Raw genomic sequence first — 23,102 nt, forward strand, 5'->3', positions numbered from 1 at the left:
TAAATCAAGACATTGTATATTTTTTGTTCTATGAAACCCATAGACAATGTAAATGGGCTCTAAATTGCTGTGTGCCTGTTTATAAGCATGAATGACCTGCTGGTTATGGAAACTAAAAGACCAGACATAAAGTACTCCGATTTTATCAAAGGCTCCACCTCGTTCAATTACATGCGAGCGCACACGTTGCTGATCCTGCAGTCGTACACGACAACAGCTGTGAAGCAGACTTGCAGCGAGGCTGGTAAGCACTTTTGTTTCCTTTTAACTTCGCTTTCAACTTTTTTTTTCTGGTAACAGATGTGTGTTTTTACACACTGATTTGTCGAAGTAGACCAAACCAGTTAAACATTATTGTGTTTGCCCAAATTTGGGTATAGTTACCTTGGTTAGATACGGTGATACGTTTGCACTTTCCTTTATTCCTCCTTAGTCCTTTATTAATTTCTTATTAGTATTTGTATTATTATTTTTTTTCTTTTACAATAATGAACAAAAACATTAGAAGTACAGTGTTTGGTTAAAAAAAAAAAAAAAAAAGGATAGTCACATTTTAATGAGCAAAATGATTAATATGGGTTTAGAATGGTGTGCGGATTAAAGTAATTGGAATCAATGTTAATTTAATTACTAACAAACCCCTTTAGGTTTTTGCTGATTTCTTGATAAACTCCATTCGAAAATTAAACCAAATATGTTCATTTTCTCCACTTTTACTAGCACAAGGCAAGAACTTTGTTACAGTCTGCATTTAGTCCATTTGCATGCAGCAAAATCCCAATTGTGACATTTATTCAAATCTTACACGGGTTTGTTAAACGTGAAAGTAATTTATTTTTATTCTTGAACTATTGCCACACACACACCGAGAAAACCTATGTAGGTCTGCTTCTTTTGGACTTCCTGAAGGTTAGGATTAACCAATTTATTTAATTCAGTAATAAATTCAGTCAGAATTTACCAATGAATAGATTCTCAGGTGGGGTTTTTTTCCACTGCTGGAACAAAATTTTAAATGTGATGTTTCTGATGTGTGGTAAAAAGCATATTCATAAATCAAAAACCAAACAAACCACCAGTTCATAGTTTTAATGGTTTTATGTTATCAAGTGTTTTTGCCATATCCGAGACAGTTTTTTCTCTTTTTTTAAAAAAGCGCCATTAAAGAGAAGCAGATCTACAGAACAAACTGAAGCACACAGTATCGTAGTTTGCTTGAGTTCTGGAACATCGATCCTTCCGGTAGCTCTAAAATCTGTATAAATAGGTCGTTGGCACTGAATCTTGACTCATGGCTTTTGGTGGCTTTTAAAGACAGAGCGTGACCTGGTTCTTGCACATTTGCTCTTTCTGCATTTATGAAAATGACAACTTGCTTCAAAGCAACGATTGCATAATGAAAGGGTTGTGGGTTTTTTTTTTTTTTTTTTTTTTTTACTTTGGAAACTGACTTTTAGGTGGGGCCGTAGAATCAAACCTGCTAGATCTCAGTCTTCATGACACTTATTTGAGATGTCTTCTGTATTTGCCAGGGGCATGGAGAAAATGGTTGGGAACACCATAGTGCTTTAGTATAAAAGGACTTTTGATAGTGACTTGAAGGTTATTGTTTAAATCCCAGGACACCACCTGTGGTTATGGACTATATTCCTACAATATATAGTATAATTACATTTAGATCCTATAATTAGGATAAACCTCTGGCAAACTGAGAAATGTGATCAGTAGCGTTAAAGTTCATTTATTTTCCATGACCAAATGAGATGGGTACAAAAAAAAGAGAGCAATGGGAGTGATAGTTGTGTTTAAAGTGAAATGTATTCCCTCATATTCCCATTCTTCCTTTTCTTTGCAGTATTAGAAGGTGAAAATGAGTGAGGAATTCGCTGAATATGGGGATGACATGGAGCAGCCGTGTGATCTGAACAGTAATTCAGTACGCCTTCAAATTAAGTATTGTCTCCAGGTCTACGTTCACCCGCTTATCTGCATAGTAGGTTTCATTGGGAATATCCTAGTGATCCTTACATATTCTTTCTACAAGCGCACCAAGTCCATGACGGATGTTTACCTTTTGAACGTGGCCATAGCGGACGTCATGTTTGTAGTGGCCCTGCCTCTGATCATCTTTAGTGAGCAGAATGACTGGGTTTTGGGTAACTGGTCCTGCAAGCTATTGCGTGGCGTTTACAACATCAACCTGTACAGCGGCATCCTGCTTCTGGCTTGCATCAGTTTAGACCGCTACTTGGCTATTGTACAAGCTCGCCGGTCTTTCCGATTCCGCTCGAGTATGATGGTCTACAGTTACGTGATCTGTGCGTTTGTCTGGCTTTTGGCCTTGCTCCTGACTTTGCCCACCTTTATATTCTATGAGCGCTACAAGCCCAGTCAGACCTACAATACAACGTTTCTAGAATTTACACACGCCACCTCTGATGCTACATACCTGCCTGAAGAGTCGACAGTATCAGCTTTTGATGCACACATCGTGTCGTCAGAGGAGCAGCACATATGCTTCTTTCGTTTCACCGACAACGACACCGCAAAGCGTATCAAGGTGCTAGTGCCGAGTTCCCAGGTGGCTGTGGGGTTTTGCTTACCGTTGCTGGTCATGGGTTTCTGCTACTCCAGCGTGGTGTACACACTCCTGCGTGCCAAGAACTTTCAAAGGCACAAGGCTGTGCGTGTGGTCCTGACCGTGGTGCTGGTTTTCATCGCCTGCCATCTGCCCTACAACGCAGCCCTGTTCTACGACATTGTTTTCATGTTCTCAAATGCAGACTGCAGTGAGCATTACACTACACAGCTGGTGCTGATCCTCACTGAAAGCCTGGCCTACCTGCACTGCTGCCTCAACCCACTGCTCTACGCCTTCATTGGGGTCAAATTTAGGAACCACTTCCGTAAGGTTGTGGCGGACCTCTGGTGCCTTGGGAAGAACTACATCGGTGCACGACGCACGTCACGAGTCACCTCTGAGGCTTACTTATCTTCCCGAAGATCTATAGATAGCTCAGTGAACGAAAACAATACTTCCTTTACCATGTAAAAAAAAATGGCCTATGTCTAATTAACAATCAAAACTGAGGGGTATTCATACTGCCAGGTTTTTGGCTCTTTGCTGCACTGAAAAACAATGCAAGCTCCATGCTACAGTTAATATTTTTTTTGTGTTTAATTTTTAAATACATGTTTAGTTCTTGCAGCAAGGAGATTTTTTAGTTACTTCTTATGTTTGGTAATATTTTTTCCTGTATTTTTGTGTATAAAGAGCTTTAATAATACAGTAGATACAGTATATATTGCAGTCCACTGTCATTGTATTTCCTAAATGTAATGAGCTTCTGCTGTAAAAAAAAAAAATAATAAAAAAAAATAGAAATATCTTTCTTTTTGTTTTTGATTTTTTTTTTTTATTTAAGTTTGACTTGAATTTTTCCTGTACCAGTGTGGTATGTGTTCATTATAGAGCTATTGAATGCTTATGCACACTTCTGTTAAATGAGAATGAAATGCAGAAATGCAATGACGCCCAAAGTAAAGGACTATTTGTAAGCTGATGTTATTGTACAGTGTGGTGTTGGTTTCAGGTCTCCATAAAGTTTGCTAAGATCCATGAACAATAAAAAAAAAAAAATGAATGAATGAATATGAATGTCTGCAGATACTGATGGTATTTGTTTCTTAGTGAAAGAAAATGGTATTTATGAATATTTGCATAATAAAGATATTTGTATCAAACGTTTCCCATGTAGCGGTCTTCCAAGCAAATTATAAATCTTAATTAAAGGCATAACTGAGCATTTTACTTGGCAAGAAAGAGACTTAAACTGTCAAATAGTCTTTTTAGCTTTCGTTTTACAAACTGATTCAATATATACAAATTGTAGCAAAAGATAAATTGCTATTTTGTAGAGATTCTTCACGTCTTAACCTCACACACTGACAGAATCCCTCAAAACATGCTGCTAGGCTGCTGTTTACTCTTAAACTATTAGATTGAAGCTAATAGCATGAGTCAAATGTTATAGTTATTGAAATTCTCTTGTTCCACCAAAAGCTTTTACTACTCCATGATGAAAAGTCACTCCGTTTTGTCACTAGGAGCTGATCACAGATATTTAACTAGATTTCCAAGGCTGTTCAGGGACACATACATGCCCAGGCTCAGGGTTCTTGCCCTTATTACTTCATATGTCATTGACGACGTCTTTTCTGTCTCAAGTGCTGCCATCTTGCGTTACTCTAAACACATTGTTACTTTTATTATTATCGTCAAGCGACGGGTGAAGACCTTCCTCTTCCTGAAACACTTAAACTAACACTTTCCAAGTTTGCTTTATAAAAAAAATTAAGAAATTGATGGAGACTCAAAGCACTTTTGTGCGTCGCTTTGGACAAGTGTGTCTGCTAAATGCTGTAAATGTATTAGACACATCATCAATAAATGACAAAAATGTAAAGATAGCCTTAACAGTTATTATTATTATTTTTATTATTATTATTACTACATGATCTGTGGTTGTAGTTACAAACACTCATACAGTGTGATTTGTTATTTATGAATTAATCTTGATTTCGATCTTCCTGTCTTTTGCTGTCTCTTACTCCCCCTACAGGCCGGTTAGCTCAGTTGGTTAGAGCGTGGTGCTAATAACGCCAAGGTCGCGGGTTCGATCCCCGTACGGGCCACATCTGTTTTTAATCTGTCATGAGGACTGTTCATTTTTTCAATTATATATCCCACGATGATTTATCACAAGCCCTGGTCGTAGAGTGTCAGCAAGTGTAAGCAGAAACAAAGCGAATTGGTTTATTTCATGGCTAGGTTCAGAAATCTGTTATTTATTGCAATACCAGAAAGATCTTTAGTGTTTCTGAATGGGTTTCAGTGTAGATAATGTAGAAAACGTTTCAGTGTAGATCTCTGATCTGGATGGATTAATAGAGTACTTTTTAATTAATTCCAAAGAGAAATTGTAATTTGCACATATTCCAGTTTGTCAGGAAGTTGGGGTCAGAAGCACAGAGTTTGCGCCCCTGGAGCAGATAGGGTTAAGTGCCTTACTCAAGGGCCCAACAGTGGCACTGAACCACCACCACTGCCCCCATTAATTTAATTTAGTAAATAACCCTAAACTTAATGCAGAGGGGCTCAAACTATTTCCTTTAATTGAGGGCAGTGGAAAGAAAATTTGCAATACACCACACTCTATAATATTACAACGGAAGTAGCGATGGTTCCCCTTATTTATGATTTCATAACAATTATAAACAAATAAGTATATAAACATTACTCTGTAATCTACTTAACCAGTGCAGTTATATCTTTTGAGGTTCTAGTTCAGTAAAAAAAAAGATAAATTGTACAATATAAACAGAAATTCTGACTAAATTCTGACTAAATCAAATTCACTTAAAAATTCTATCCTTTTTTTAAACATTTTTTTTATTAACTATTAAAATATATTGTTGACCCTCTTCTGTTTATCTCTGACCTATGAAATAAAAAATGTCATCATCAGTGGGACTTAGTGGATGAACACCACGACACTTCAAACAAAACTCTTATTTAGAGTATAGATTCTCATTATTGTTTAACTTGTGACCCTGTAAGCATTGCATGTAATGAATTTTTATTTTGTAACTTTTGCAACAATATAGACTGTTTTAAAGTTAATGAGGGAGGCCAATTGGTTATACTCATTTAAGGTAAAGTTGGAGCCAGAGCTTGCTCACCACAGGACAGGTGAGGTTGGAAGATTTTCGGTCTCCCAAATCTTTACAATACCTCTGCTCTTTTTGGATCATTGGTAGCAAATTGTGGAGGTGAAGAGGAGCAAAGGACGATGGTAAGTGTTGATAGATGAGGTTAGATGACAGTAAGCAAAGATAGATTAAGGTAGATGGCAGTACACTGTAAAAAATAATTCAGTGGATTTGTAAATATCACAAAAATAAATACTTGTATTAACTCAATAAAATCTCTAAATATCATTTAAGAGATTATTTAAATTGGAATTACCAAAATTATTGAGTAAAAATCCCAGAGATTTTTTAAAATAATATTTACTTAATTAATTAAGTATATTTTATTAGGAAAAATAAGCATTTACCCAACAAATTATATTTTTTATATATATTTAATGTTTTTGGTGGGAGAGTGGTGGCTCCAGCGGTTAAGGCGCTGGGTTGCCGATCGGAAGGTCTGGGGTTCAAGCCCCGGTATTGCCAGGCTGCCACTCTTGGGCACTTGAGCAAGGCCCTTAACCCTCTATGCTCCGGGGGTCCCTTACGAGGGAAATATCAAGGTCTGTGACGTGGAGCCGCCTTTCCGTGGACTCACCACCTGCAGGAGGGACGGTGCTGTGAGGATTGGGCAGCAGGCGGGGGCAGCAGGCGGGGGCCAGGCGGGAGAGAATTAATGTGTTTGGTACATTTAAATTAAAGTATTTGAGAATGATGCAATTAAATTTCTTAAAGACCAAAACGATTACTAACTTCCAATCAATTTTTTTTGTATTTTGCATCGACTAAATCAATTGAGTATGTTTCGACGGGAAACCAGTTTGAGTTTGCTGGTCACAGGAAGACTAAAAACTGACTAAAACCACCGTAAGACTCCGTAAAAACTGGTAAGTAGTCAGTTGTCTAAACTTAATTACATATTGGCCGTGTTTTGGGTACACAAAAACGTTCCTTTTTTTTTCTTTTTCTTTTTTTTTTTTTTTTTTTAGGCTGTATTACCGCTGAGTTGGCTTCGTCATTTTTTTTTACTTGGGTGGTGGGCATATAAAGTCACGTGTGAGAAAGTTCAATGCAGAAAATAACGACTAAGTTAGTCCAGCAATTGTAAGTTAACTAGACTGATGTAACAGATAACGTTAATGGGACAAATCCCGGTGGGCTGTAGGGTCATGGTCTGTTAAAAGAACGCTGTCTCTCAGGGTGAGTTCACATCATGTCGTAACTTAATTGTCCAAACTACAATATCACTGCGTGTAAAAAGTCTACATTATTGGTATCTCTGTATAAGTGCAAAGTTCAAAAGTTGTAAAGCACTCGCATTTTAAATCAATTAATTGTCTGTCATTCTTATGACTCAAAGAAATGATGATGAATTCAGCAAAAAAAATTTAAACTGTAATGTTTTATCAGTCAGTCACGTTTATGTGTGTACATTTTTTTTCTTTGTAATTGCCATGAATATTAGCTCTAACCTGTTAATCTTTATATTTGTGTCTTCAGGATGTTGCTGATCAACCTATTTGTGTAAAAGATAAATTAGCAGAGGAAGTGCTGAAGATCTACCTGCTTCAGAAAGATGGGTCAGTCACTGATGTAGGCATTGTGATTTGAGGGTGTTGTTGTCCTAAACAAACTCTGTGATCTTAGCAGAGCCTGCTGCTATCTTATGGGATTGACATATGCCTTGGACCTGCGATACCCCAAGAACATTAAATATACTTTGGCAGTCTTCCAAAAACTTTTCCTGGAGCTGAATCCACTTAAACTTTTAACCAAGGTACAGACACTAAAAAATTACTTGATTACATAGATTGTTGTCCATCATCCATGTGTTGTATAATTGTAAAAATGCATTTCGGATAGGTGTTATCTAATGTTAGGTTTAAATTGTACTCCGCTTCAGGCCAGTTAAGTTTTGTAAGGCCAAAAGGTTGATGAATTTTGTATGTTTGTTAGTCCCCATATGAGTCCAGTAGCTAAAATTTTCATTTTTTCAATGTTGTAATTTTTAAAGTATGCCAGGTTGGTTAATGACATGTCACTGGTCTAATGTGGCATATAAATGTATTAATGTATAACTTTGTAATTTTTGAAGAATTTCAGTTCAGTGGCTAAAATTTGAATTTATGTTTTTATGAATTGTGGTCATGATCAAATTTGACAAATAAATGTTTAAAATCATGAGGTGGTGTTTTCATTTTGGTTTTTGTACTCATGGACTGAATGGTAAATACAGTATACTTTACAGTAAAGAGTTAAATATAGGCCATTTGTGTATATACAGCATGTAAATTAAATCTGCCCTTAAATTAAAATTATTTTTAGTGTTTTTGATTTACTACCAAATTACTATTGTTTAGGGATTTAAATTATATTTACTCAATTTTATTTATGAGATTACTTAATTTAATTATTTGAATCTACTTAATTTTTTAAAATATATTGACTCAATTTTATTTATGATATCAATTCATTTAATTATTTAAATCTACTTACTTTTTTTAGTCACATTTATTTAACTTTTAACGTATATTTCAATGATTTCACAGCTTTCAAATTTACTCAATTTTTTTAAGTGTAAAATGCTTCACCAAAAAAATGTTGTAGATCATAGTAATAGTTTTTACAGTGTATGAGGAGTTAGATGATGGTAAACTGCTTTTTGAATCTACCACTGGTGTATTATTTCCTGTCTCTTACACAACATAGACGTACACTAGTTTACAAAGCAAACAATAAGCAAGTGAAAAGGCAACAAGAAGTACAGGGGTAAGGTGGATGAGACAGAGGGAGTCAGTGATGTAAACATGACAAAGAAAAGATGCATTCCTGATCACATTATCATCATCATACTTGATGTACTTCAACTTTTACCACAGTCTTTTACAACGTTAGTATCTGTACTAAGGATGTGTGTACTTTTGCCATCTCTGGAATGTGAAGGTAGATTGCAGTAGCTGTCGACAGCTGAAGGTAAATGGCGGTAGGTGTTGATTAGTGTTTATAGGTGAATTAATCTTTATATCGATCGTCATCATCATCATCATCATCATCGTCATTAAATTTTTCCTCTTGCTTTTCCTCTCCTTCTATATCACGTCTTCAGCTAGCACAAAATTCCTGTCTCTCAGTCCCCCTACAGGCCGGTTAGCTCAGTTGGTTAGAGCGTGGTGCTAATAACGCCAAGGTCGCGGGTTCGATCCCCGTACGGGCCACATTAGTTTTTAATCTGTCATAAGGACTGATCGGTTTTTCAGTCATATATCCCAAGATGATTTATCACAAGCCCTGGTCGTAGAGTGTCAGCAAGTGTAAGCAGAAACAAAGCGAACTGGTTTATTTCATGGAAGTGGAAAGAAAATTTGCAATACACCACAATCTATAATATCACAACGAAAATAGCCATGGTTCCCCTTATTTATGATTTTATAACAATTATAAACAAACAAACAAACAATCAAATAAATAAGTAAATATATAAACATTACTCTGTAATCTGCTTAACCAGTGCAGTTATATTTTTTAAGTTCTAGTTCAGTAAAAAAAAAAAAAAGATAAATTGTACAATATAAACAGAAACCATCCCCTTTATAGTAGAATAAATGTATTTATTTATTTTCATTTATTTATATTTTATTTTTTCCAATCCGGACTAAATCAAATTCACCTAACCCAGCCATTAGGGAGGCACAAGCCAGTGCACTCTTAGCGCCGGTCCCAAGCCCGTATAAATGGGGTGGGTTGCATTAGGAAGGGCATCCAGCATAAAACATGTGCCAAATCGAATATGCGCGGTCACGATTAAGAATTTCATACCGGATCGGTTGAGGCTCGGGTTAACAACAAGAGACAACAATTGTAAGAGAGTAGAGGTTCGGGTTGGTACTTTAAATGTTGGCCCTATGACTGGTAAAGGGAGAGAGATAGCTGATATGATGGAGAGGAGAAAGGTAGATATGTTGTGTGTTCAGGAGACTAAGTGGAAAGGGAGTAAGGCCAGGAACATTGGAGATGGGTTTAAACTGTTCTATCATGGTGTGAATGGAAAGAGAAATGGTGTAGGGGTGATTCTGAAGGAAGAGTACAGTAAGAGTGTAGTGGAGGTGAAGAGAGTTTCTGATAGGGTGATGATCGTGAAGCTGGAAGTTGAAGGGATGATGATAAATGTCATCAGTGCCTATGCTCCCCAAGTTGGCTGTGACATGGAGGAGAAGGAAAGATTCTGGAGAAAATTAGATGAAGTGGTAGATGGTGTACCTAGAAATGAACGATTGGTGATTGGTGCAGACTTTAATGGACATGTAGGTGAAGGGAACAGAGGCGATGAGGAGGTTATGGGTAGGTATGGCCTAAAGGAGAGGAATGTGGAAGGGCAGATGATGGTAGATTTTGCTAAAAGGATGGAAATGGCAGTGGTGAATACGTATTTTAAGAAGAAGGAGGATCATAGGGTGACCTATAAGAGTGGATGAAGGTGCAGGCAGGTGGATTATGTTCTATGTAGGAGATGCAACCTGAAGGAGATTGGAGACTGTAAGGTGTTGGCAGGGAACAGTGTAGCTAGACAGCATCGGATGGTGGTCTGCAGGATGGTTTTTGGAGGCGAAGAAGAAGAGGAGGACAGCAAGGACTGAAAGAAGAATAAGATGGTGGAAACTGAAGGAGGAAGAGTGTAGTTTGAGGTTCAGGGAAGAGGTCAGACAGGGGCTCGGTGGTGGTGAAGAGGTGCTGGATGATTGGGAAACTACTGCAGAAGTAATAAGGGAGACAGCTAGAAAAGAACTTGGTGTGACATCTGGAAATAGAAAGCAAGACAAGGAGACGTGGTGGTGGAATGAGGAAGTGCAGGAGAGCAGGGAAAGAGGTTAACAAAACAGAAGTGGGATCAACATGGTGATGAGAAAATTAGGCAGGAGTACTAGGAGATGCAACAGCAGGTGAAGTGGAATGTGGAGAAAGCCAAGGAAAGGACATATGAGGAGCTGTATGAGAGGTTGAACACTAAGGAAGGAGAAAAGGATTTGTACTGATTGGCCAGGCAGAGGGACTGAGCTGGGAAGGATGTGTTGCAAGTTAGAGCAATAAAGGATGTAGATGGAAATGTGTTGACTAGTGAGGAGAGTGTGTTGAGAAGATGTAGGGAGTATTTTGAGCAGCTGATGAACGAGGAAAATGAGAGAGAGAGAAGGTTGGATGATGTGGAGTTAGTGAAGCAGGAAGTGGATAGGATTAGTAAGGAGAAAGTGAGAGCAGCGATTAAGAGGATGAAGAGTAGAACGTTGGTTGGACCAGATGACATACCGGTAAAAGCATGGAGATGTTTAGGAGAGATGGCAGTGGAGTTTTCAACCAAATTGTTTAACAAGATTCTGGAAGGTGAGAGGATGCCTGAGGAATAGAGAAGGAGTGTGCTGGTACCGATCTTTAAGCATAAGGGAGATGTGCAGACCTGCAGTAACTACAGGGGAATTAAGTTGATCAGTCAGACCATGAAGTTATGGGAAAGAGGAGTGAAACTGACCATCTGTGAGCAGCAGTATGGTTTCATGCTGAGGAAGAGCACCACAGATGCCTTATTTGCTTTGAGAATGTTGATGGAGAAGTATAGAGAAGGACAGAAGGAATTGCATTGTGTATTTGTGGATTTAAAGAAAGCGTACGACAGGGTGCCAAGAGAGGAGTTGTGGTATTGTATGAGGAAGTCAGGTGTGTCAGAGAAGTATGTGAGGGTCGTGCATGACATGTATGAGGACAGTGTGGCAGCAGTGAAGTGTGCAGTGGAAATGACACACTGGTTCAAGGTGGAGGTTGGACTGCATCAAGGATCGGCTCTGAGCCCTTTCCTGTTTGCAGTGGTGATGGAAATTTCTAAATTCCTGTCTCTCAGTCCCCCTACAGGCCGGTTAGCTCAGTTGGTTAGAGCGTGGTGCTAATAACGCCAAGGTCGCGGGTTCGATCCCCGTACGGGCCACATCTGTTTTTAATCGGCCATAAGGACTGTTCGGTTTTTCAGTCAAATATCCCACGATGATTTATCACAAGCCCTGGTCGTAGAGTGTCAGCAAGTGTAAGCAGAAACAAAGCGAATTGGTTTATTTCATGGCTAGGTTCAGAAATATGTTATTTATTGCAATACCAGAAAGATCTTTAGTGTTTCTGAATGGGTTTCAGTGTAGATAATGTAGAAAACGTTTCAGTGTAGATCTCTGATCTGGATGGATTAATAGAGTACTTTTTAATTAATTCCAAAGAGAAATTGTAATTTGCACATATTCCAGTTTGTCAGGAAGTTGGGGTCAGAAGCACAGAGTTTGCGCCCCTGGAGCAGATAGGGTTAAGTGCCTTACTCAAGGGCCCAACAGTGGCACTGAACCACCACCACTGCCCCCATTAATTTAATTTAGTAAATAACCCTAAACTTAATGCAGAGGGGCCCAAACCTTTTCTTTTGATTGAGGGCAGTGGAAAGAAAAATTGCAATACAACACACTCTATAATATTACAACGGAAGTAGCCATGGTTCCCCTTATTTATGATTTCATAACAATTATAAACAAACAACAAATAAGTAAATATATAAACATTCCTCTGTAATCTGCTTAACCAGTGCAGTTATATTATATTTAGTTGGTGTTGGTAGGTGGAGATAGATGCTGGTAGGTAAAGATAGTTGTTGTTGGTAGACCTGGTAGGTGAAGATAGGTGTTTGTACTTGGCGGTAGATGGCGCTGTGACGTTTCCTGCTACTCTTCGCCTCTGTAAAGAAGAAGCAGAAATCCGGCAGCGCTAGAGCGGAAGTAAGTACGTGGCCGGACCAGCTGACGTTTCTGCACGATGGCGACTGAGGTTCAGAGCGGCGACCTCAACGGTGGAAATGCGAGCCGTCTCGAAGTTTCCATCGACGGCCTGACCCTCAGCCCGGACTCGGAGGGAGAAGCAGATCACGCGGACGCGCTCGGGCTGCAAACAGGCGAGCAGGGTGCCCTGGATACGCGCTCCCCCAGCCCGGACGACGAGGAGCAAAATGCCGAGAATTCCGTGGAGCGGATATGGGGCTTTCCCCTGACCGAGCTCTACGGCCTGGCGCTTCAATTCTTCCGAGGTACGTGTCTATTCATACACCGAAACCCGGGACCAGGTTTTGTTCCTGGGCTATGCGGGGAAAGATCTGGACTCTGTTAGCATGCTAGCTAGCTGGGCTATTTCTGTTGAAGCCAGTCACCGTCTTTATTAGCCGAGTGTGTTAGCTGCCCCCCCCCCCCATGTCGATTAAATCAGATATCATGTCATGTCAGTATTAGCGTTATAGCCGGACTATTAGTAATAGCGTTATAACCAGAGATAGCTCACGAGGGTGCGACGCCCTCCAAACAGCTAGCCCAGGCTGAAGACGAGGAGCTGGTTTGGCTGGTGTGACATGTCATGTCTCAATCCTGCTCTTCATTCATCCGTTTAACTGTTAAAATCCTATAATTTATTTTCCTAAATGTCCAGTGCAGGAGAGAATCAGACCCTCATGTATAAAACAATGTATTGACACAAGTGGGACATGTTCAATACACAGATCAAATAAAACACAGTAAAACTTGAAGTCACACACACACACACACACACACACACACACACACACACACAGTTTCATACACAATTGTGTGTCCTGTTTTGGTGACTCTAATGGCAAAGCAGTGAATCAGAGACACACACCAAAATGGATGACATGTAAGAAGGTTTGTTTTATTTCAATCATCTTCGAGTCTCTCTGAATGTTAAAGTTCAGGAAACTAGCAGTGAATACACCTCATTGTGTTTGTCATGTCTTTCTCTCTCTCTCTCTCACACACACACACACACACACACACACACACACACACACACACTTTTATACACTGACAACCACAAAGCAGAAAAAAAACCTTCTAGTATCTTTGGAATGATCTGCACAATTGTGGCAACTGGCCAAAAAAGGGACTTCTTCCCTGAATATGTATTACTTGTGACGGGGAAGATGAATAGTTAGTGGGGTTTTTTTTTGGTTAGTTATTAATTGTTAATCATTCAACCAATAAGAAATGGGAAACCCTCGAAATGAACAATGTGGATAATGCTTTCGACGGGAAAACATTGAAATAAATATTGAAATGAAACTTGTTCAGAAATTAGCAACATGACTACGTTGGTGGTGTAAAACTGGCATTAAAGCTAATAAGAGTTGTAGAAGAATCATATTTTCTTCCTCCATAAAGCTATAGTTTGTTCACGTCGCACCGGAATGCATAGGAATACAGCTGAAATCATTTATTGCACTCGGTAATGTTTTGTCTCCTACAAGGAAACGCACTCATGACTTACATTGAGATTTGCCTATCTCTGTACTGTATAGGAAACGTTTTTTTTTTTTTTTTTTTAACACTCCCTAAGCTTCAAAAAGTTAGCAGATGCAAAAGATGTTTGCACGCTGTAGCATTGCAATTTTCTTTTCACTACAAAGTTAGCCACATGAAAGAGCATATGAACTCGTTTGTCCTGTACAGAGCACTAAACACAACCCCACTGAACACCTTTGGGATGATTTGGAACACATGACTGAAACCCAGGCCTCCTCATCTTGCATTCGAACATCTGAATGAACACGAATCCACACAGCCGTGCTCCTAAGACTAGTGAGAAGCCTTCCCAGGAGATTGGAGTTCAGTCATAAAGCAAAGGAGGAATAAAGCCAGAATGGCACTCAGGGGGGCACAAACTTATGGCAACGTAAAGTATAATGGATTGTAGTTAATGTAACAGAAGCTTGGTTGCGGTTGGTGTTTTGCATTTCTTTTTTTAAAGCAAACGATTCATGAAAAGTGTAATATTTCTAGCCATATTTAGTAGAAGGCTAATGGAGTGTTTTTACAGACTGTACAGTGTTTTTTGGCTCACGATTGTCAATAGCTGGCAGCGAATTGGAACCAGCATTGCAGGGATCATTTTGGAGAAATTGCTCATACTCACACAGGCTCTACAGCTGTAAGATATCTGATGAGTTTCTAGCCTGACCTCTCTGTCCATCCTGATCACACTTTTTTTTTTTTTCTTCTTTCTTCATTGACGTGCAAAAGCGAGGTTCCCTGGTGGTCTAGTGGTTAGGATGCGGCGCTCTCACTGCTGCGGCCCGGGTTCGATCCCCGGTCGGGGAACCAACCCCAGCCATTAGGGTTGCACAAGCCTTAGTGCCGGTCTCAATCCCGGATAAATGGGGGATAAATGATAAATGTCACGTGTAGTTTATGTATGTACACCAATCAGGCATAACGTTATGCTATTACAACATTATGACTAGTTAAAGAATAACACGTGATCAACACGCATCAATTGAGTTTAAAAAGGGCCAACTTGTGATGTTTAGACGACTGGGTCAGAGCATCTCCACAACTGCAGCTCTTGTGGGATGTTCCCGGTCTGCAGTGGTCATTATCTATCAAAAGTGCTCCAAAGAAGGAACAGTGGTGAACCGGCGACAGGGTCATGGGAGGCCGAGGCTCATTGATGCATGTGGGGAGCGAAGGATGACCCGTGTGGTCCGATCAGATAAGATGAAGCAAATTCCGAATGCAGTTTAATACAAGAAGTGATCTTCTTTGTTTCCCCACAGAAAAAGATGGAAAGGCTTTCCACCCAACGTATGAGGAGAAGCTGCGTCTGGTGGCTCTGCATAAGCAGGTGTCCCTGGGACCCTACAATCCAGACGCTTCTCCTGAAGTGGGCTTCTTCGACGTGCTGGGAAACGACCGCAGGTGAGCTTCGCAATTCTCACCGCTGATTCTGTTCAAGGCGTTTTCTTATTTGCAGTGACTGGTGCAGGAGAAGGCTGAGTTAAAGAGGAGCCCTTTTCCATGATCTCATTATCATCCCTTTATTCAGCACAAAGATTATTGTTTTATGTGTCCGATTTGAGACCGGTGTCTGGTGTCTTCTCTAATAAATCTTGTAAACTGTCAAACATACAATTATGGATTTATTTTACATCATTACTGAACACACTCTGAAGGGAGGTCTGTTTTAGTGCAGAAAATGTGAAATTTTGCTCCATCAATAATAATAATATTAGTAAGTGGGGAAGGGGGTGGATTTACTCAGACTTTTTATTTGATAAAACACATGGAAATGGTTCAAGATTAATAAGTGTCTCATGTCTTTATTTCCTAGGGATATAAAGACAAAAATATTTTTTGTCTGAGAACCTGTACTAGCATCCCCTGATGGAGGTCACATCATTAAAATAAGTCAATGAACATCATGACAGTGTGAAGATGCATAATTGAGCATGATGTAATGTGTGAGAAATATGTGTTACAGATTATTATTTTCAGGTACAAAGTGAAATCATTATTGGTCTTCATAATTCCTGACATCATGATTGGTCTGTTCTCTGTATTTACCCTTAAAATCTGCATTCTGGATATTAGCAGGCACTTGTGAAAACATCAGTGTAGGCCAGACATGTTCTCAGATTTGCCCATCTGATATTTTTAATCGTCACATGAAAGTGTTTTCTCTGTGATTTTTTTATTATCCACTACTGCTTAGCTCCTTTTCCTTCTGCAGCGTGATTTCTCTGCAGCGTGATTTCCAGACCTTCGATATTATTTACTTTGTGACATGGCTATTTTTCAGGAGAGAATGGGCAGCCTTGGGGAACATTAGGAAGGACGAGGCCATGGTGGAATTTGTCAAGCTGTTAAATAAATGCTGTACTTTATTTGCGCCGTTCGTCGCATCTCACAAGATTGAAAAAGAGGAGCAAGAAAGGAAGAGGTGAGGCCTTTGTGTGTACAGTGTATGGCATTTCTGGGAGGTAGAAACTGGTTGCTGCTGAAGCAGATGTTACTGTTTGTTCATTTACCTTATGAGACCAGAAGCACTGCTGCCCTTTGGTCTGTAAGCAAGCTCCAGTAGTGTGTGTGTGTGTGTGTGTGTGTGTGTGTGTGTGTGTGTGTGTGTGTGTGTGTGTGTGTGTGTGTGTGTGTGTGTGTGTGTGTGTGAGAGTGATAGATAAACAGTGACTCAAGACTTCCTTTGTTTTGTTATGACACTGTAAAATTGCGTATGAAAAATTGAAAGTTTTTTTTTTCGTTTGTTTGCAAATGCACTTTTGTGGTAAACTTTTTTTTTTCTGTTATGAATATCATTTCCATGCTTGCAGATTGTAGGAATGTTTGTGTTAAATTTATGTACACTTTATATTGCACTTGTCCTGTAAATTGTGAATGTGAGTATGAGCAGGATGGCTCAGTGTTGCGCTTTTCTCAGTGCCATTATACTGTACACATCATCTTCTAATGACCAAATGTACTCAAGGTGCGAGTGTGATTTGATCTACTCGCAGCTCTTATATCAGCCTAAGGACTTTCCAGCATGCGCTCACTGTCATGTCCTGCTGAATCTATAAATGTGGTTTTAAAAAACGAATTCAGGTTATTTGTTTGCTCGAGTTACGAATTCTGCAGATCGTGTCAGATTAAACATTTGAAATAAAACAACTGAACCACAATACGTCCTTGGTTTATACTTTTATGAGCACAGGAAGTCTCATCCTGTCTTAAAACAATGTATTTGTAAAATAAGATGAACCACATGTGTTGGTTATTCTGGTCACATTGCTGACTGAAACTTCCTGTTGTGCATCTCGCAGCTTTCCTGAATCATGAACAGGATTTTGATTGCGCACCAAAGTTATTCGTATAACAGAGATGTAAAAACGTGTGCGTTTCTGATGCGTGTTCGTGTACGGCAGGAGGGAGGAAGAGGAGCAGCGGCAACGGGAGGAAGAGGAACGGGAGCGCCAGTTGCAGGAGGAGGAGCGACGCAGGAAGGAGGAGGAGGAGAGATTAAGGAGAGAAGAGGAGCAGAGGAGGCAGGCTGAGGAAGAGAGGCTCCGGGTGGAGCAGCAGAAGTGAGTGAGAATAAATGTTCACAGATGAATCTTCTCCTTTTTCGAGATGTGTGGGTTTTTATATGTTCTACCACGCCTGCTGTGTCTTTAAGAGAAAAAATTGTCATGTTGTTAAACTCTAGAACTTGAAGCTTTTTATCCAATTAGGTTTGAGCATCCACATTCTCTTACTGTAATGCAGTCTTTTATAATTGTCCAGACTGTGTGCAAGCGCGTGCGTGCGTGTGTGTGTGAGTGTGTGAAGATGGTCAATAGGACTGACCGCTTTCCTATCCAGTACTGACGCCGCGGCTTACCCACAGTCTTGTGGGGTTTTTTTCCTTTGTGTCTGGGCACAACAGAGAATACATTAGTCTTGATATAATATTACACCGTACAAAGAAATGGCAGACTAGACAGTCATGATAATTTGTTACGGTGATATTTTTTTGGGTTACGGGAATATTTTTCCATGTGCATTCATTCATCACATGTACACAGCACACTTACTTCAGGGCTACCGAGTGTAAAACTGCAAGAAGACTTGTTTATTGAATATTGTTATTTCTTAAATGCATACTTACTATTTCATGCCCTCTGTTACTTGCAGGCACCAGATCATGGCTGCATTGAATGCGCAAACAGCTGTGCAGTTCCAGCAGTATGCGGCGCAGCAGTACCCGGACAGTTCCGAACAGCAGCTCATTCTCATCAGGCAGCTGCAGGAACAGCACTACCAGCAGTACATGCAGCAGCTCTACCAGGTGCAGCTCGCCCAACAACAGGTCAGATACCGTGCTGAGCTTTTCTCTGTAACATCTCTTATAGCGCCACCATTCGCCAGTTAACTGCTTATGTAAAACGTCACCAGATCAACGATTGTCTTTGTTCAGTGGCATTTTAAATCCTTTTTAAAATTAGCTTTTAGATTGAGAATCACTGACATACAAGTTTCAGTGATGGTGTTTCCATAGTAACAACAAACATGAAATAGTGCTGTGGTATATCGCTCTAAAAAAAAAAAAAGGACTACAGCTTTCTCACAAGCTAGACTAGTTTGCAAAGCGAATCCTTTTCCTTGTTGGTTTGTATGAAAAGCAAAAAAAAAATTATGCGTCCCATTAATCAGTCCCACTGTGTGTTCGACTTCTAATTCTTCCTTGACTAAGGTGCTGTACTGAATCCTATTATATTTCCTTAAACCGACTTAAATTGTTATGCAAGCAACTGCTTTATAGCTTAAATAGGTTACGTTGTTCATTAATTTTGCCCAAAGGATCCCTTTAACTTTATCTCCGAAGAGGTGGCGTGTCTGCACTTTGTAATTGCGGGGAAAAAAAAGTCTCATGTTTCCGCTTGTTAGGTTTGACTGAAAGAAAAGCGGCAGCCACACAGGTATGGCCCAGTACCGAATAATTAATTTAGCACTGGATCTTTTAATATCTGCCTTCTGTTCTGTGTTCCTTCAGGCAGCCCTACAGAAACAGCAGGAGGACGCTATAGTCCTCTCAAAGTTAGAGGCCAGCGAGTTGTCAGCGTCGCCTGGTGAGGAAGCTCCCACAGTGAACGGCCAGGCCGAGTCGTCCGTCGACAGCATCGATAGAGAGCCAGACCTGGAGCATGCTGAGGAGGTCACTGAGAATGGCCCAACAGGTGGGAGCACTTAGATCCTTAGTCAGGAGTAATTTTGTCTTGAGACAAATTGGTGCGGATTCTCTTCTCCTTTTAATTGTTCTCTATTATCATACCGCTTCGTTTGAATAAAAAAAGACAATACATATCTCATTTGAAGAATCTACACTTCTTTATTCTCTTTTTCCTGTTTTACCTCACCAGACTCTCCCCCAGTGATAGCAGCCCCCTCGATGTGGACGCGACCGCAGATCAAAGATTTTAAGGAGAAGATTCGCCAGGACGTTGACTCTGTGATCACGGTAGGCCGAGGGGAAGTGGTCACAGTCAGGGTCCCCACCCATGAGGAGGGTTCATACCTCTTCTGGGAATTTGCCACTGACCATTATGACATTGGGTTCGGTGTCTTCTTCGAATGGACTGACTCCACCAACGCCTCGGTCAGCGTGCACGTCAGCGAGTCCAGCGACGAAGACGAGGATGAGGAAGGTGAGGAAAAAACCTGCTTTTGTATCCACACCGAACGTGCCGTTATTAGTGCTTATCATTTGTGTAGGGTCATTTAGCATGAATCAAATTCTACAATAAAAATAAAAAGTCGTTCATATTTTATGTGACCTGTCACTGCTTTGGTTACTGAAATTAAATATAATAATCAGTTCACTAGACTCAACATAGTCGATTGGAACAAGGAGTAGTGCTGCAATGATTGACCTAATGCTCCTAATTTCTAAAGCGTATTTTTGGAATATCCAGCGTTCAGGTATAACATTATGACCACCTACCTAATATTGTGTTGGTGCCCTTCTGCTGCTGAAACAGTTCAGGCCCGTCAAGCATTAGCATCATTAACGTCTTCAACAATTTAAGCTACAGGAGCTCGTCTGTTGGATCGGACCACACGGTTCAGCCTTCACTCCATACGTACATCAATGAGTCGAGACCGCTCATAACCCTGTCGTCGGTTCACCACTGTTCCTTCCTGGAGCACTTTTGATAGATACTGAGCGCTGCTGACCATGAACACAAGATCTGCAGTTTTGTAGATGCTCTCAACCCAGTCGTCTAGACATCACAAGTTGGTTCTTGTCAAACTCAAATCCTTACACTTGTCTATTATTTTTGCCTCTAACACATCAACTTTGAGGACAAAATGTTTACTTGCTGCTCAATAGATCCCACCTACTAACAGGTGCTACGATGAAGAGACAGTGTTATTTACTTCACCTGTCATAATGTTATAATGTCGTAATTTTCCGCTGGCCGGTATACAAGAAGTGGTAAACAGGCTTGTTTTTCTCTCTGTATAGAGCCTCAGAGCGAGGAGGAAAAGGCCAAGAAGGAAGCAGGGAAGCCTCAGGTGGATGAGATCGTGCCGGTTTACCGGCGGGACTGCCATGAGGAAGTGTACGCAGGAAGTCACCAGTACCCCGGCCGTGGCATCTACCTACTCAAATTTGACAACTCGTACTCCCTCTGGAGGTCGAAGAGTGTCTATTACAGAGTCTACTACACCAGATAAGCCTGGGGTCAAGACTGTGGAGCAGGAGTGTGTGTGTGTGTGTGCGCGCGCGTGTTGCACGCGTAAGTGTGCATGTGTGTATGGGTTGCGTCTCATGCTGTTCGAGTTTAGGAGGGCTGGCCTCTGATGTATCCGTGCCACCTCTGTTTTGCACTCTAAAAGGCGTGCTCTAGGATTCTGTACCTGTTAATAGTATTGTCTTCTGTTCACAGTGTGATTTTTCTCCTCAGCCTCCATGTTCTAATGTCATTCAAAGAGGTGCTTTGGCCACTAAGAGAGCTGTACAGGTTTAATCAAATTGCCTAATTTACTTGACATGTTCAGATATGACTAAAAAAGAAAAAAAAAAAAAAATTCCAATCTTGTGTGAGGAATAATTTAATCAATGCTGCATTTTTCTGCCTTTTATATTTTGGCCCAAACCAGTGCTTTTTATTTCCCTTATTGTGTTTCTTTACCCGTCCCATGAAAAATCTTTTTTTTTTTTTTTTTGTATATTGCATAATTTATGTGCTACATTACTGAAAATGTAAATAACATGCACTGAGGATGATGATGATGATGATGATTTGCATCTCGATCAGCCTCCAGAAGGCTTCATTCCATTTCTAGGTGTAGGAGTAGACCAGAAACCACATCCTCTGTTTTATTTTTTTTTTATATATATTTTTTTTCCTTTCCCCCCCAAAAAGAATTTCTATGATCATAATCATTCCCTGTCGTTTTCAACGGAAGACGCTGTTCACACACACACACACACACACACATTACCTTTTTTTTTTTTTTTTTTTGCATAAAAAATATAGACTGATCTAAATTGGAATGATATTTTAGTCACGTTGAACACATCATCATCATCATCATCATCGTCATCGTGGGAAGAGTAGAAGTGAACTCGCAGCTCCTTGGTGGATATAAACGCACTTCAGCACTGGTGCAGGTGGTTGTAGAAAAGCAGCACGTCCTCCTGTAGGTGACCACTGGAATATCCGCCAGCTGTAAAAGTTATAGTGCGTCACGATTCGCCGCACAACACGGGTTCGATCCATCCGCGTGTGCAACCAGGGGCTGGTGGGACAAAAGAAACCAGTAAACTACTAACAGGAGGGTGGGAAGATCAGGTTTAATCTGGTGGAGACTCTGCAAAGAACACGATTCGATGTGCAGGAAGTGAGTGATTGGACTGTGTGTAAAGCATTTAATAAATATTTATTAATCCGCCTGGTAGATTAGGGATCCTGGATGTCTGTCATATTATGTATACTGTATACCTTCTCTCCCAACTGTTCTGCTTCTGAATGAGCTTCTCATCTCTCGACTGAACTAGTCACGGTCATGTGTGTCGTTGTTTTTTTGTTTGTTTGTTTTTTTCATTTGTTTTTGTTTTGGGTAGACTTCTGTCTTAGGTCGCTGTTCAAACTCTTTTTGGTCTGTCGCTGTTACATTTTATTGTACGTAGTTCTAGAAAGCCACATTAAAACACCAACTGTTAGTCAGTTCATGGTCTTATGTTACACGGACACTTCATTATCTTTATTACAAGCGAACCGTCTTGTGTGTGTTGTCATTACTGTGGCTGACGGACTAATCACCAAAAGCGACGCCTGGATCTGTGAGCGCTTTGAGTGTTTTTTTTGGGGGACGGGGTTCCGGCAAAATTTGCAGTGAGCATCGCTGTGAGCTTTACCGTTCCATGCTCTTTATCATAACTTTTCTCTTAAACACTTTAAAATATTTATCATGTTTGATGGTATTATTATAATACATTCAGCTGAACATGAACTGTGAGGTGCCTCTTTTCTCTCTGAAACAGATGTGAGTATATTTATATAAGGATTGTGCACGTGATCATGTGCACAGTACTGTCCAGAGCAGTGATCGCAGAAGCCTGACCCACAGCAGCAGCAGCCCAACACCATCATTACTACACTTAACAGTAAACATGTGTACAGATGTGTCCCTCCCCATCGCCCCCAGTGTTTTCTTTCCCTTCTGATGACGATTAACGCTAAGTCACGCCTTTGTAAAGTGAAATGTATCTGAGGGCGTGATCTTAGTCCGAGGACTTGTGATGAAAGATGGTGTGGTAAATATCATATTGTACATTTTCTCCCATTTGCAAAGTGATAATGTAAATTTCATACCATAAACACATGAAGTAACAGTTTGTTTTTCCTTCTTTTTTCTTTTTTCTCCCCCCTTCTTTTCATTTCACGAATGAGTTCAGGGTTGACTTTCCCTGAGAATTATATTTAATCTTGATTAAACCTGAGTTTATCTGTA

At 40.1% G+C, this 23,102-nt stretch overlaps 2 protein-coding genes across 2 annotated transcripts; both read left to right on the top strand.

The window, feature by feature from the left end:
• Positions 1 to 90: 90 nt before the first annotated feature.
• ccr6a (chemokine (C-C motif) receptor 6a) lies at positions 91 to 3,388 on the top strand. Its single transcript, XM_083562337.1, has 2 exons — positions 91 to 244; positions 1,856 to 3,388. The coding sequence occupies exon 2, from the start codon at positions 1,871 to 1,873 to the stop codon at positions 3,050 to 3,052; it is 1,182 nt and encodes a 393-aa protein (XP_083418463.1). The 5' UTR covers positions 91 to 244; positions 1,856 to 1,870; the 3' UTR covers positions 3,053 to 3,388.
• Positions 3,389 to 12,508: 9,120 nt separating this feature from the next.
• Positions 12,509 to 23,102, top strand: acbd3 (acyl-Coenzyme A binding domain containing 3). Its single transcript, XM_083562303.1, has 8 exons — positions 12,509 to 12,853; positions 15,386 to 15,527; positions 16,408 to 16,548; positions 17,528 to 17,686; positions 18,276 to 18,450; positions 19,135 to 19,318; positions 19,502 to 19,786; positions 20,608 to 23,102. The coding sequence occupies exons 1-8, from the start codon at positions 12,586 to 12,588 to the stop codon at positions 20,817 to 20,819; spliced, it is 1,566 nt and encodes a 521-aa protein (XP_083418429.1). The 5' UTR covers positions 12,509 to 12,585; the 3' UTR covers positions 20,820 to 23,102.

This window comes from Silurus aristotelis (assembly GCF_946808225.1).
Source record: "Silurus aristotelis genome assembly, chromosome: 15".
NCBI classification, from domain to species: domain Eukaryota; kingdom Metazoa; phylum Chordata; class Actinopteri; order Siluriformes; family Siluridae; genus Silurus; species Silurus aristotelis.

Excerpts from the sequence above, each read along its gene's own strand:
- acbd3 (XM_083562303.1), top strand. The coding sequence starts at position 12,586 with ATGGCGACTGAGGTTCAGAGCGGCGACCTCAACGGTGGAAATGCGAGC. Across the intron at positions 12,854-15,385 it reads GGCGCTTCAATTCTTCCGAG|AAAAAGATGGAAAGGCTTTC; the intron begins GTACGTGTCTAT and ends GTTTCCCCACAG. Across the intron at positions 18,451-19,134 it reads TGCAGCTCGCCCAACAACAG|GCAGCCCTACAGAAACAGCA; the intron begins GTCAGATACCGT and ends GTGTTCCTTCAG.
- ccr6a (XM_083562337.1), top strand. The coding sequence starts at position 1,871 with ATGAGTGAGGAATTCGCTGAATATGGGGATGACATGGAGCAGCCGTGT.